The following is a 15,219-nucleotide window of genomic DNA, read 5'->3' as shown; positions in this document are numbered from 1 at the left end:
TAATGTTTTCAGTACCCATTATGTTGACATCTGAGGGTACTGTATATGCTGTTCTTGTTACAGAGATGGAAGTTTTATTCCTTCCTAATTTCAGTTTTGATAATTGCTATAAAAGGACCTTTTTGAACGTTGTGTGTAGTAGATTTTTTTATTATGCCTTAAAAAAAACTCTCCTTAACTTTTTCATAGTATGAAGGATTTCTCTTGTGTATGGGCTGTTGTAACACCTGTGAATGTCATTTGACGTTCATTTGCTTTAGTTCGTGGAATTAAGGTAACGCGCAGATAAACATGTTGCATGATTACAGATCTTAGGCTTTTCCTACATTGAGCTTAGATGGAGTTTGGAATACAATTAAAAAGGATAATTAAAAATCAAAGAAATTAATTGTGACCTAGGAAAAGCAGTTCGCCTCTCCCCCTTACACGGACATAATTCCTTCAGAATTTGGGGGTGTTCTGTTTCATTTTCACTTTGGTTTACCAAGTTCCTTTTAAAGCCCTAAGGATTTGGGGTTTGAAGAGGATAAAATACATAGGGACAGACCCCTTCTCACCTCCCCAAATACAACTGTGTAGAGCCTGGTCACACAAGGATTTGGTGCTTTACAAGAGTGTCATTTCAACTGAGTCCTGGTGCCCAGAAGTTTAAGACATTTTGGAATGTGTAATTCTGACAAGAGTAGGGCTGTCTGTGCTTATCATTTGGTCATTGAGTTTATATTTGCCCTTTTTTTGTGGGGTACTGAAACAGAGTGGGCCCAGAATGGGATTCTCTGAAGCAACAGGAGGGTGCACTCCTAATTGATAAAATTTTAGAGCTGCAAGAAACTATGCATGTGATCTGGTCTAACCTCATTTCACAGAGGAGGAAACAGACCCATAGGATTAAGTTCAAAGCTGCACAGCTAAATCTTGTAGAGAATCAGAAGTAAAATCCAGGTTGTATAAACTCAAGGCTGGTGCTTTTTTCCCTGCTGCATGTAGTTCTTAGAAAGATTCCCTTTCTACACAGAAAGGTCATTGTTTATGGATTGTAGTGTTTTTCCTTGTTTTAAGGAAGGTTTAAAAGTGCATGTATTTTTTAAGCAGTACCTGATAAAGAAAATTAAAGAGATTGTTGAAAAATTTTTTTATTATTTTGAATTAAAGATTATTTTGAACGATTTTGACGTCCTCAGTTTAATTGCTAAGCAGGCATTTTCTTTTTATTTTTTCGAAACACTAGAAAAGTAAGACATTTGCATGGCTTTCATTCTCTCCCACAACTGTCCCCCTACTCCATTAGAATAAGTAACTCTGAAGGCTAAAGAAAACGCTTTTAGTTTTTTTTGTTTTTTTAAATGAATTTAGACTTATAGAGAAATTGAAAAAGTAGTGCCGAGGTTAATGTTCACAACTCATATGACTAGGAGATTAACATTGATTCAATATTATTTACTCACTTGCCCATATCTATTCAGATTTCACTAGTGTTTCTACAAACATAGTTTTCCTGGTTCAGGATCCAATCCAAAATCCCACATTGCGTTTAGTGGTGATGTCTCTTTAGTTTCCTCCAGTCTGTGGCAGTGTCGCATTCTTTCATTATACTTTTCTTGACACTTTTGAAGATAACTGGTCGTCGTTGTATAGTGTAGAACATTCTTCAATTTGGGTTTGTCTGATGTTTTCTCAGTATTAGATTGAGGTTAGGCGTTTTGGCAAGAAAGCCACAGAAGTGCTGTTGGACCCTTCTCAGCGCATCATACCAGAGTACATGTCTTATTATTCTTAATATTAACTGTCACGTGGTTAACGTGGTGTCTGTCAGGTTTTCTACTGTACAGTATTTTTTTTCTTTGTAATTAATAAATATCTTATGGGAAGATACTCTGAAACGGTACAGATATTCTGTTTCTCTTCATACTTTCAAATGGTTCTTGCTTGCAGTAATTATTACACTGGTGGTTTTCTAATGATGATTTTCTTTATCCATTTTTCCTTCTATATTTATTTATTGGAATTCTACAAGGAAAATCTGTCTTTTCTCTATGTATTTATTCAATTATATCATTATAGTCTCATGGATTATAATCCATTACTATCATCGTATTGTAAGTAAAAGCTTCTTAAAAATGTATTTTTGAAAAGTTAATACATTGAGATGATTAAAAATTCAAAGCCCTGTTAGGAGCCTATATGGTGAAAAATCTCTCTTCCACTCCTATAACCTGGTTACCCATTTCCATTGCTATGAGTTTATTTTTATTCTTCCAGAGATATTAAAAGAGTTGGGAAAAGAGTCGTTAGTAAAAATTGCTAGATTCTCAAGTATTACTTTTTAGCTGGATTCTGGTGATATCTACCATTTTACTGTTACTTATTCTTCAGATATTCATTGACAGATGTATCTTAACCAGATTTCTTAACCTTCAGATTTAAATGTTAATACAACAGGTATTATATAGAGATAAGGACTGGTTTCCCCTGAGTATTCTAAAAAATTAAATGACCAGAAGGCAACATTTTATTAAATAATACTTGATACATAATATGTAAAGCTAACCAGGTTTAAAAGTAACTAACCTCCAAACAAAATCCAATTTAAATGAGAAAGGATGCCTATTTCAATTAAATAATTAATTTTTATTCACCTAAAAAAATGCTTTCCTCCACTCTGTTCTGTTTTTTTCTAATAGCCTATTTTGCCGTCTTTAGGAACCAAGGCCTAGATTTCATCCCCCAAACTGCTTTCTGTTAGCATGGAGTGAAAGAGGAGGGCTGCCAAGACTTTTTTGGTAATCACTAGTAAAACAGTGAACATACTGGACTGTACTTGTTACATCATGGCTAGCAATAAACCAAAAGTTGGATTGTTCCACTTTTTTTTTTAAATTAATTTTTATTGGAGTATAGTTGCTTTACAATGTTGTGTTAGTTTCTGCTGTACAGCAAAATGAATCAGTTACATATATACATATATCCCCTCTTTTTTTGATTTACTTCCCATTTAGGTCACCACAGTGTATTAAGTAGAGTTCTCTGTGCTATACAGCATGTTCTCATTAGTTATCTATTTTATACATAGTATCAATAGTGTATATGTGTCAATCCCAGTCCCCACCCCACCCCCTGTTGGTATCCGTACATTTGTTCTCTACCTCTGTGTCTCTGTTTCTGCTTTGCAAATAAGATCATCTATACCATTTTTCTAGATTCCACATGTATGTGTTAACATACGATACTTGTTTTTCTCTTTCTGACTCTTCACTCTGTATGACACTCTCTAGGTCCATCCACATCTCTACAGATGACCCAGTTTTGTTCCTCTCTATGGCTGAGTAATATTCCATTGTATATATGTACCACATCTTCTTTATCCATTCCTCTGTTGATGGACATTTAGGTTGCTTCCATGTCCTGGCTATTGTAAATAGTGCTGCGATGAACATTGGGGTGCATGTGTCCTTTTGAATTATGGTTTTCTCTGGGTATATGCCCAGTAGTGGGGTTGCTGGGTCATATTGTTCCACTTTCTTATTTTCCATCTCTAATTACCATCTCTTAAAGTGAGTTTCAAGGACTTCTTATTCCAGAATTCCTTTATGAAACCCTAAATGAAAGCTGGTTGCACTAGCTATGACCTTGGACAAATTCTTTATTCTCTGAACATTTTCTTCCTTCCTTTTTTTGTAAAATGGGTATTATATATTACCTCAGATTCTGTGAGGATCATGTGAAAATTCATATACAGTATTTTTAGCATGGTGGAGGTCCTCATTTAAAAAAAATAATTAGATAGGTCTTTGTGGTTTATTTTTAGACCTGAGAGTGAGTGATTTAACCTTTATTATAATTTTATATGGGGAATCCAATATTATATTCTGCATTTTGACTTAGAATTCTTTCTACCATCCTAATGAGGATAACTTAATTAATTTCCTAAGTGTTGTTATTGTAAAAGAAAATTTATATAGTAATGTGAAAGCTAAACTGTCCTTGTAAATCCATCTCCCAGAGATGATTACTCTTAATAGTTGTTACATCCTTTTTCTGTAACCTTTGAAAGAGCCTTTCCAGGGAAGTGCAGCTACTATTAAATACCTTTCATGTTACAAAACTGCTGCTGAGAACAATCTTGGAACTAGGATGGACTATATCATATTTTTTATGTGAAATTTACCAGCAACTTTGAACAACTATTAATTTTGGCAGTTTAAAGGAGGGCTGTTGAATTTAATTTTGTAGTTTTTCTTTTTGTGTTTATAGTCCTGAAATACAAAATGCAGTTTAACTGGAAAAAAAAAAAAAAAGGTCCTGTGTAGAGAATTGGCAGTAGCTTGATTTTTTTTTTTTCTTGTCAGTTTCAGTGTAGTTGCCTCAAAATTAAATCAGATTTATTTGGTCAAGTAAGCAAAATATATTCCATTAAATAGTGCATATTCTCTAGTAACCTGCTCTTTAATTCGTTTTCTGTACCTTGTGGATGTGGCTTTTTAAAATGAGCACAATGAAGTTATTTCTGTGGGTTTTGCTCTGCTCAAAATATCTTTAAAACTTTCCCTGTATTTAGTAAACCCTGAGTTAGAGGTTCTTTTTTCAGAAGAGATCTTTGTTGCCCCTAAGTACATAAGGGCACATAACAGCCACCTCTTTGTGTAGTAGCAGTTGTCCTTCGGTTATAAGTAGACTTAATATTATTGCTATAAGATTTAATGAATTTCATGTAAATAGAGACTGGTGATTTGTTAATTAAGACCTAAAACAACTAAAATCTTACGTTGCTTTTTGTGTTAGTATACCAGGTTAGCGTTCAGTAAGAGATGGATTGCAGATAGTGAGGAAATAATAGATCCCATTGAAATTCATTTAGAATGATGAAAGCTGCCATTTTAACTTTGTTTATAAAATGTATACTGTGTACATCAAAGCGTATGTACATATTTATAAAGAGTTGGCTCTTTACTGAACAAATAAATGGAAAATGTTAAATTAAAAAAATGAGGCATTTATGGTCAAATGACTCTGTAACCTTTTCATTTCTTCCTGTATTTTAGCTCCAGCTGTATTACAATGATAAGGTAATTTTTTTGATGAATTTAAATGTAAGGCTCGAAGAAGAGCCAGATAGATGCCCAAATAAAATGTATATGTCTATCATATCCGCATAGCTGGTTGAGCAGTTGGAATTAGCTGCCACAACACTGAGTGTAAGGTGTGGTTTGCATGAAATTTTCTTCAGTGTTTTGAAAAGCCATCTTTTAATTTGCATTGTTACAAATTCTGAAAATAATTCTTTCAAGCAAGTTAGATTTCTCAGCCTGTAGTTTTCTGTTCTCCATATTTCCTCATGTTGTCCTAATTCTGACATTGTACTCTTCCACAGACTGGTTGATCTGTTAGTTAATCTAATAGTTCAGATTTTAAAAGAATGTGCAAAATTTTAAGGTGGCAGAGGATGGGATGCACATACAATATAGTTCAGATACAGTAAAAGTGGTGGTAATGAAAAAGCTAGAAACCAAAGTGAGTTAAAGCTTATGAAACATAAGAATGAATTTAAAACAAATTTTTAGTTACATCCATAGTTAGGTGAATTAAGGGAAAGGGAAAAGACTTAAGGCTGATGATGTAATATTAATAGGTTACGTAAAACAGAACTGTGCAATGATTGTTTTCCCTCTTAGGAGCAGAATTCACTGACTGATAATTGAGCTTTAGTTTGGAAAAGGAAAAAAATCAAGATAAAGCAGAGAAGTGTGAGGAGACAAAGTAGTATAACCAAAGCAAATTTTCAGACCTAGACAAAAATGGTTTTCGGGGTATTGAAATTTGAAAAAATGTGATCACTGAATATCAATTCAAGAAAACATGGAAAATGAGAGGAGCCTGAATGCTGGAAAGGTTAATACTCCCAGAAGCTGAAACACTTAACGTTCTCAACTTGATGGCACGACCTGTAGATTCCAGAAGTGATTATTTCCTGTTTAACCCTGGTGGATCCAGAGGAAGGTTCCAGTTCTAGTGTAGCTTGAGATGTCATCAAATAGTTGATACGGTATGCCTGAATTTTAATATCCAGGTTAGAGAAATGTATGTGCTCTGAAATTGCAGTTAGTTGGATCCTTGACTCACAGAATAGTCATCCCTAAAGAATGTCAACTGATAGATTCACATCAGTCTGAAGGTATTAGTCTTGTAGAAAACAACCACGACAAGAATTTTGATTTTCCACTGGAAGTATGGAGTGGTGGAAGGTTGGCCTACCACCTCTACCATGTCAGCAATGCACTGTGCTCGTCAGAGAAGTAAGGGGGTGTTCTTAAACGTGCAGTGGAAGTGCAGTGTTTGGGACCGGAGGCAGGCAGCCTCAGTCTGCATACATGAGTATGTAGGTGGTCAGGGAAGGAGGTGTGTGCTACAGGGTTTTCCATTTTAAGAGAGACATAGACAAATGGATTATGTCTGAGTGAGTGGGAGGGGATAAAACTATGTCATATAGTTTAGAGAAGAGGACACTCAGATCACAGAACTTTTCAAGTATTTGTAGGACTGTCATATGAAAGAGGTGTTTAACCTCTTTGATGAGCTTTGCAGTGTTGAGAGGGGGTGAGTGGGAGAAATTTCAGGGAAGATAAAATTCGGTAAAATTTGTAACATTTGAGAACAGTTCAGAGATGTCTAATACAATTTGTGTTGATATTGGGGATATTTTGGGGTTATTGTAATAGGAATTTGTACTCTATGTGATTAAGCAAATGGTTCTGAACTTGTAGTTCTCTGAACCACTGCTGTAGTTTGATGAAGGTAGTGTGGAGATGGGGACATTAGAGCATTATCATGTAATGTTTGATGCAACAAAAGAATATGTAAAACATACTAGTTTTGAAGTGCTCCTATGTTTCATAAACACACACCTGTGAGCCCCCACTCATGAAGGAATTTAGAGCATTGAGTGTGCCCATGCCTGTGACAGGTTTCTGTAATATTTTGGCTAGGATAACGTTAACAAAAGCTCTGATTGCCAGGCCTTAAAAGAATGAAAAGCTTTGGAGACAAAACTCTTAAAAAACATTGGAGTTATGGCGAAAGCAATAAATGCGTCTTTACCTCCTAAGGTTGGAAACCAGTGGATTCAGTGAAGTCATTCGGTAAGCAGCCTTCAGTCCTATGAGGTACAGGCACAGGGAGGGTAAATAGGAGACTTGTCTGAAATCACACAGTTACTGTTAGAACTGGAATCAGAACTTGTTCTGACTTTAGTGTCGTAAGTAATGTGCCAGGAAGTGCTTAAAGATTTGTTGGCTAGAAAGATGCTGTTGATAAAGGTAGTACTCAGCTGGTTAGAGTTTACAGTGAAAATTGTAAATTCCTTGAGAACTCAAACTGTCTTAGTCACCTTTTCATTCCCGTCAGTACTGTCTTGTATGTAATTTGTTTTCTATTATTAAATTGAGTGATATCTTAGAGACTGAAACACGGTAGAAGGATTTTTAAATCTTAAGTAGAATATATAATTACATTGTAATTTTACTTCACATACTCCTGTAATTAGAAAACCGGTCAGAGTTCCTGTCCTCTTGACTTTAATACCCTATCTGTGGCAGAGTTGATGATGCCTGCCTTCACATCTCTATCTAATCCATACCTCTTACTGTTCTTCTACCTTAGAGTATCTGTTTGTTTATATACCTCCCATATTAGACTAACTTCTCTGAGAGCTGGGGCCATGACTTGTTTAATGCCCTAGAACCTAGCTCATTCCTCTCTTCATTCACCCATCCATCTGTCCAACTTCCTGAGTATTAATTGAGGACCCACTATTCCAGGCACTATTTTAAGAGCTGGGGATACAGCAGGTAACAGAATTTCATGGAACTCTAAGCTATTAAATAATCACAAAAATGATTAGAGAAATACAACTTAAGTGGTAAATGTATCTTTTCTTCCATTACATCATCTAATTGGTTATATGAAGTTGTTGGTTTTTGTATATTATTTTTAAATCTAGTCATCTTACCTGAATTTTCTTATTTATAATGGATTTTCTTGGTTTCTCTAAGTTTGATAAATTTGTTTACCTGAAAATCATTTTTTCTTCTTCAACCTACTGTATTACTATGTATAAAGATTTTTTAAAAAATATTGAATTATTCTTGCATTCATGCTGTAAGTTCCACTTTGTCTTGGTGCATTATTCTTTTAATGTGCTGCTGGTGGAGCTTGTTCACTTAGGATATTTGCATCTCTATCTACAAGCAAATTTTATCTGTGGTTTTCTTTTATGCTGTTGTCAGGTTTTTATATGCGTGTTATTAACTTCATAATAAGAATTGGGCGGTTTTTGAGGAGGAAATTTTAATGTAATAAACTAATGTTGAAAGTGCCTTTACATAGAGACCTTGACTAAAGGATATATGTGCAATTTAATTAGATTAAATTTTTCTAATGCCCTCTGGTTAACTACTTACTGTAATTACATAATTATGTAAACAACCATTTATATTTAAATTGTAGGTCATTGGAAATTTGATTTGAGAATTGCTGTCATACGCTAATTTAAGATAAACACTAAGTTGATACTGGACATCTTTGAGAAAGATTTCATTATGAGAGTAGAAGTATAAAAAAGAACTTAAAGAATCAACTCTTGTCCTTATAATGTAGTTAAATACAAGGTACCTTCTTTTGATTTTTTTAAAAAAAGAGTTCACTTGCTATACAGAGATAAACATTCGGTAAACTTTGACAAGCAAATTGTTAGTTAGGAGATAAGATTCGTTATAATATGAGTATTGCCATCACTGAAGCAGAAAATGTATTGTAGTGCAGTATTTTCATTGACAGTCTTTATAACTGGGTGAGAACACCTTTGATCATGCCTTTTTACTGCAGTGGATTTTATTTAACTGAAAGTGATTTAAGTAACTAGTTAAGAAAATTAAAGTGTGAAATTTGATAGTTCCTTAACAGCAATAAATTGAAATTCTGTGTTTGGAAGGCATACAAATACAACTTAAGTGGTAAATGTATCTTTTCTTCCATATGAAATTACTGTTTTTTGTATATTTATATATTCTTTAACCTAGTCATCTTACCTGAATTTTCTTATTTATAATTAAATCTTTTGGAATTTTATTATTTGTTTATTTTTAAAATTAATTAATTCATTTTTGGGCTGCATTGGGTCTTCGTTGTTGCACACAGGCTTTTCTCTAGTTGCGGCAAGCGGGGGCTACTCTTCGTTGTGGTTCGCGGACTTCTCATTGCGGTGGCTTCTCTTGTTGCGGAGCATGGGCTTCAGTAGTTGTGGCACGTGGGCTCAGTAGTTGTGGCTCTTGGGCTCTAGAGCGCAGGCTCAGTAGTTGTGGCACAACGGGCTTAGTTGCTCCACGGCATGTGGGATCTTCCTGGACCAGGGATCAAATCCGTGTCTCCTGCATTGGCAGGCGGATTCTTAGTCACTGCGCCACCAGGGAAACCCAGAATTTTGTTTTTAAATACTAATGGACACAAGATTTTTCCCCAAGGAGGACATAATCCATAACATGGAGAGACGGTTACAGATGCATTCAGCTAAATTAATAATGACAGCCCTTATTAGACAGTGTATTCCAGTGGGCAAGGGCCTATCCTCTAGCACATTGTGGAAGCTTAATAAAGAACTCTTGAAGAATTAATTGATACCTTTGTATAGGACTTGATCCATTAAGATAGATTTCTCATAATTTTTTTTTTAGAAGTGATATTCATACCTGGGAACTGTCATAATAATTGTTTTAAAAGGTTATTGGCTTTAGGTATCTCTGCTTTCTTTCTTTTATTTCATTCATTAACTCATAGTTTGATCTCCATACCATCTTTTCCTCAAAACTTCCGGATCACCAATGGCTTAGTGGTCACATCCTAGGTACCCTCTTTTGCTCTTTACCTACGGTACTTTTGTGGTATTTGACACTGTTGATCACCCTGTCCTTGAATCTGTCGTTTTTAGCTTCTTTGATGCTTCTCTTCCCTGGTTCTCCTGTCTACCTCCATTTCTTCTTGGTTTGGATCTTCTTTTCCTCATCCCTTAAATGGTGCTTTTCCTATAGGGTCATTCAGTTCTTCCTTCTCCCTATACCCCCTCTAAGACACCTCTTCTGTTTCTATAGCTTTAACCAATACATTTGGGTATCAGACTCAGACTTCTGCTGAACTTAAATTTTGTGTATCTATTGGACATCTCTGTTTGGATATTCCAAAAATACCTAAAATATCTAAGGAAGTGGTCTGGTTTAAATCTCATTCAGATAGGTTAGTTCTGAAGTATAAAGGAAGCTTTGGTATTAGTTTTGTCTTATAGGCATTCTTAGGATAGTTATTTGGCTGAAGCTATCATTTGGAACGACTGGGTTTTTTTAGGCATGGAGAAATTAGGTAAAATAACTGGTCTGTAACATAGTGAATAAAAGCTTGGGCTCTGAAGTTATTTTTGGGACTTCCCTGGCGGTCCAGTGGTTAAGACTCCGTGCTTCCAATGAAGTTATTTTTAATAAAATATATTATTTGGTATAAATTTGATTTCTGGTAGAAATTAATTAAGATTGTAGTTCTGTTAAATGTAGACTTAATCCAGAGAATGACAGACTAGGTCAACAGCTCTTCTTTGAGTTTTAACACTTTATCAATGAAATCCTCCCCTACCCTCTTATTTTTTTTTTTCTTTCCTGGGCTAGTAAGAATATTTTTTTGTCTAACACATTTAAAATTTTTACTTTTAACAGAAATTAGCAGAGTACGGAAAGACATGTACAATGACACATTAAATGGCAGTACAGAGAAAAGGAGTGCAGAATTGCCTGATGCTGTGGGACCTATTGTTCAGTTACAAGAGAAACTTTATGTGCCTGTAAAAGAATACCCAGATGTAAGTATATCTTGTTTCTATTCAATGTTTGTTTCCTGCTTCACATACTTTGGGAAGAGATATATCTGATGGTAAATACTTAAGCATTGTCAGCTGCTTTTAAAAAAAATTTCATGTGAGGGACTAGAGGCATGAATACTTTGGTGTGGATAATTTAATAAAAAAATTTTTTTAAATATGTTTTTATTTGAATGCTGCTTTGTCACTTTGGAAGTCTAAAACCAAGTAAAGACTTGGTTCTAGATTTCAAATTGAGGCAAGAATTACGGAAAGAGCTTTGGCCTGAATGTCAGAGAGCACCAAGTACAACTTTGTGCTTGTCTTTGATCTGACCTCAGCGAAGCTGTGTCATCCTTTCAGTAAAATGAGAGGTTAGACTGTATGACAGCTAAGGTTCCTTGCAGTGCTAAAATTTTTATCATAACCACTATTTATAATATTTTTTTCATCTTAGTTCCTTGTTCAGCTGTTCTCTGCGTATCTTGTTGCAGATAGCCTCCTTATACTATACAGTTAATTTATAAAAGGCTCCAACTCTTTGCCTTTTGTTACAAAGCCCTACATGATATGGTCCTTTTTATTTCTGACCTCATCTTAACTGATTTTCCCTCTTCCTCAACATAGTGCAGTTACATTGGCTGTTAAGAATAAGTTAAGTCTGTTCCGAGCCCAGGTACCTTTATGTTTGCCGTGCATTGATCTTAACCGGCTGGCTTCTTCTTGTCGTTAAGTTTTTAGCTTAAGTGTCACTTCAGAGAGGACTCCTCTGACCATTTTATCTAAAAGCAATCTGGTTGCTCATTATTTCACTTAAGTCTCTTTATTTCTCTGCAATAGCACTTATTATCTGGTATTTTTCTTTTTTATTTGTTTATTTTCTTATCTCTCCACAGCACAATATAAGGTACTTAAAACAAGAACCTGTTTTTGTTGTTTACTGCTATATTCCCAGTGCACATAATATTGACACATAATAGGTATCCAGTACCTACTGAATATATAAAGGCAAATTGATGGCTTTTTGCTGTGTTTCAGAGGACTTTTCTGAAAGGAAATACAAGAAGGGGTTGGTATTGTGAGGTCAAAAATGTGATGTGTACTCTAATTTACATTGATTGTATGGATAGTGTTGTAGTTTGGAGATGGGAAGTAAATGTCATAAGTTGAGTTAATGGGGAAAAAGTGTTGCTATTTCATAAGATGCGTTTCTAATATAGTTTTCTTACAAGCTAATACATTTACTCTTTTTTTTAGTAAGTATTTTTGGTTGCACATATGTAAACAGTTCTGGATAACATAGGCAAAGAAAGAGTTTGTTGGAAGATAATTGGGTGTGATACAGAGGGTTAAAGGAATAGCTGGAGAACAAAGCTTCCTGTAAGACAGGAACCAGGGCAGTTCTGAGAATATCAGCAGTGGGAGTTCAGACCTTCCCTGTTCGAGAGCCTTGCTCTTAACATGATTTGGCATCAGTGCCTCTCAGATTTTCTCTTCAAACTTCACATTCTTAGCAGAGAGAATGTATTTTGGACCAGTCTGCCATGAGTAAGGCCTGGGGTTAACTGACATAACCTAGACGTGACCACCCTAGACCTATTCTGGGTATTGGATGATTCCTTGGTGTGGTAAATTGTGATTTGGGCAGCTGTCCCAATTGGAGTCTACTACTTTTTGGTGTTTCATATCTCCTAAAAGATACCAGCCTTCTCATCTGCTTGTTTGAACTCTAAAGGATAAGGATTCAGCACAAGCCATTAACATAGAATAGGTAAGAGCATGAGACTGTGTTAGAGAATATAACCTTAATCTGCCTGGTCCCCCATTCTTTAAAAAAAAATGCTATTCAGGGAATGATGTTTATATTGCATTACTTAAAAGACACATGTTCTGTATAATCCTCTAAGTCAGAAGAGATGTATTTTATATTGTGGGTCCAGGGGGAGGCACCTTTTTACTCTATTCCTGTCCTTTTCCCACCGGTTGAGATTCACTGTCATGGTCAACTACAGTTGCTGACACGTGTGTTGGAGCGAAACATTGTCTAGTTCAGTGGTTGTCAAAATGTGGTCCCAGGACTATAGTATCCACACCTCCTAGGAACTTGTAAATGTTCAAGCCCCACCCCAGACTAGATGAGTCACCACCTCTGGGGCTAAAGCCCAGCAGTCTGCCTTCCAAGCCCTGTAGATGATATTGATGCATGCTGAAGTTTGAGAAGCACTGCTCTCATTTGTTTACATTGTCATCATAAGCTGGGCTAACAGGTAATCACGTAGGGTCCTTTTACCAGTCATTGTTTCAGAAGGCAGGTAGGGGTGGTGAACTGCATGTCTCTGCTCTTGTGGGGCAGGCATTGCAGTAGTAGAGACAGACAGTAAACAAATGAATATTTTCTTTAGGTTCAGTCAGTGCTGTGGAGAAAAAAGTGGAGTAAGCAGATAAACAGTAGCTATGTGTGTATAGTCAAGGAACCTCTTATGAGATGAAGGGAATGCAGAGACATGAATGGAGTGATGGGGAGGAAGGCATGAAATCGCCTGGGGGAAGAACATTCCAGGCAGAGTGATCAGCAGTGCAGTGATTCTGAGGCAGGAGCATGCTTGGGAAGTGTAGTCAGATGCGAGGTTAGAAAGTTAGCAGAGGGGCCCTGTCCTCAAGGGGCTGTGGGTCCCGGTAGGGATTTCCGATACTACTGAGTGAAATGGAAAGCCAGGGAGTGCTGTGGGCTCAGTTGGGTTTTAATAGATTCATTCTGGCTTCTGTGTGGAGAAAGGCTGTGGGTGATGGTGAGAGCAGGGAGACCAGCTAGGGGGCAGAGGAGGAACTTGACTTAGAAATGCTTGGATCCTTCATAATTGATGACTTGGAGCCAACAGAATTTGCTGGTAGATTGGATATGGGGTGTGAGGGAAAATTAGGAATAGCTCAGAGGTTTCGACTGATTGGAGTGACAGAATCACCAGTTCTTGAGCTATGAAAGACTGAGGGAAGAGCAGGTTCGGGGGTGGGGCTTAGGTTCTGATTTAGAGGTGTTGAGTTTGAAGTCAGATATCCAGATGTGGGCATGTCAGATAGGCAGGTGGGTATATGAGTTGTGGATGATTCTTGGCACCCAAAAGTGTCTATTTTATCAAAGCTTTTTAAATGAGAAATTTAGTTATTCATAGGAGAGAAACAGGTATAAAGCCATTTTGGTCCTCCAGATCATTTTTTTAATACCTTGATTTTAAATTTCTGTTAAAAGAATTTGGCAAAATTGGGATCCGCGTATAGTTTTTCTTTGAGGTTATCAATACATACCAAATGGATAGTAACTGTTTTGTAGTCTGTACTAGGAACTGTATCTCATCTTTAAAAAAAAAACTAAATAATGTTAAACAAAATAAAACAAGGGCGTGTGTTGTGTGTCTGATTTTGGCAGTATGGAAAAGATTTTATTTCAGAATTATGAATTAGATATTGGCCACCATGAAACAAATATGCATTCTTACTCCTGTTTTTCTTAATGTGTCTTAGAGATCATTACGCATGCTTCTCTCTCACCTCCCCCTTTTGTATGTACGCTCGATTTGTGAGTGAATTCATCCTATTTGACTCAAAAATGCTTTATTAAAGCTTCAAAGGGGCAGTGTAGCACAGTGGTCAAAAGTAGGGACTCAGACTCCTGGCTGGCTCTGCTGCTTGTATTGTGACTTTGGGCAAGTCGGGTCCTTAGTTTCCTCATCTCTATAATGGAGATAGTCTCTCACAGGCTTACGAGGGGTTATAAGTGAGTTAATACATGTAAAGCACTTGGAAAATGCCATTATGCTGTGTAAGTGTTACCAGAATGTAAGCTCCATGACGGTGGGGATTTTCCCTTTTTTGTATTCTCACTGCCTAGGATAACATCTAGTAAACGGTAGATGTATAATAAATATTTGTTGTGTGTATCTGTATGAAAGCCTCACTCTTTCAAATATTGCTGAGATTTAAAAAAAATTTGTTGCCTTTTGAGTTTGCACGTAGCAACTTATTTCTAAAAGTAAGTGTTAATTTGGAGGTATTGTTTTGGAGTTGGCTGTGTATAGCTCTGGGACTGATAAGAAAGTCTTAGATCACGTGTTTGAGAAATTAGATAGTGCTGTATAGTCTCCTTCGCAATGTTTTTGAATCAGTGGCTTAATGGTATGGGAATGAGAAGGTAATATGAGTAGCTTGTTGAAGATGTATTAAAAATTTTACATATTAATATTTATACTTATTAATAAAGCAGACTTTTATTGCATCTCTACTGTGTACTAAGCACGTCCTGGAGGTGGGGATATTAATTTAGTAGAGAAAACTCT

The 15,219-nt window shown here is 36.1% G+C and overlaps 1 protein-coding gene across 7 annotated transcripts in view; it reads left to right on the top strand.

Annotated features, from left to right (window-relative positions):
• Nucleotides 1-15,219, top strand: part of QKI (QKI, KH domain containing RNA binding) — a 139,337-nt gene that overhangs the window by 24,825 nt on the left and 99,293 nt on the right. For all 7 annotated transcript variants that reach the window (XR_009534023.1, XM_060115337.1, XM_060115335.1 and 4 more), the window contains exon 2: nt 10,749-10,891. Coding sequence is in view for 6 of the 7 variants with exons in the window: in XM_060115337.1 (XP_059971320.1) it covers nt 10,749-10,891 (143 nt within the window). In the remaining variant the exon portion in view is untranslated. The remainder of the gene's footprint in view (nt 1-10,748; nt 10,892-15,219) is intronic.

This window comes from Mesoplodon densirostris, chromosome 12, assembly GCF_025265405.1.
Source record: "Mesoplodon densirostris isolate mMesDen1 chromosome 12, mMesDen1 primary haplotype, whole genome shotgun sequence".
Taxonomy (NCBI): Eukaryota; Metazoa; Chordata; class Mammalia; order Artiodactyla; family Ziphiidae; genus Mesoplodon; species Mesoplodon densirostris.
The sequence above is the reverse complement of the archived record's forward strand: the minus strand, read 5'-3'. Positions and strand labels throughout refer to the sequence as shown.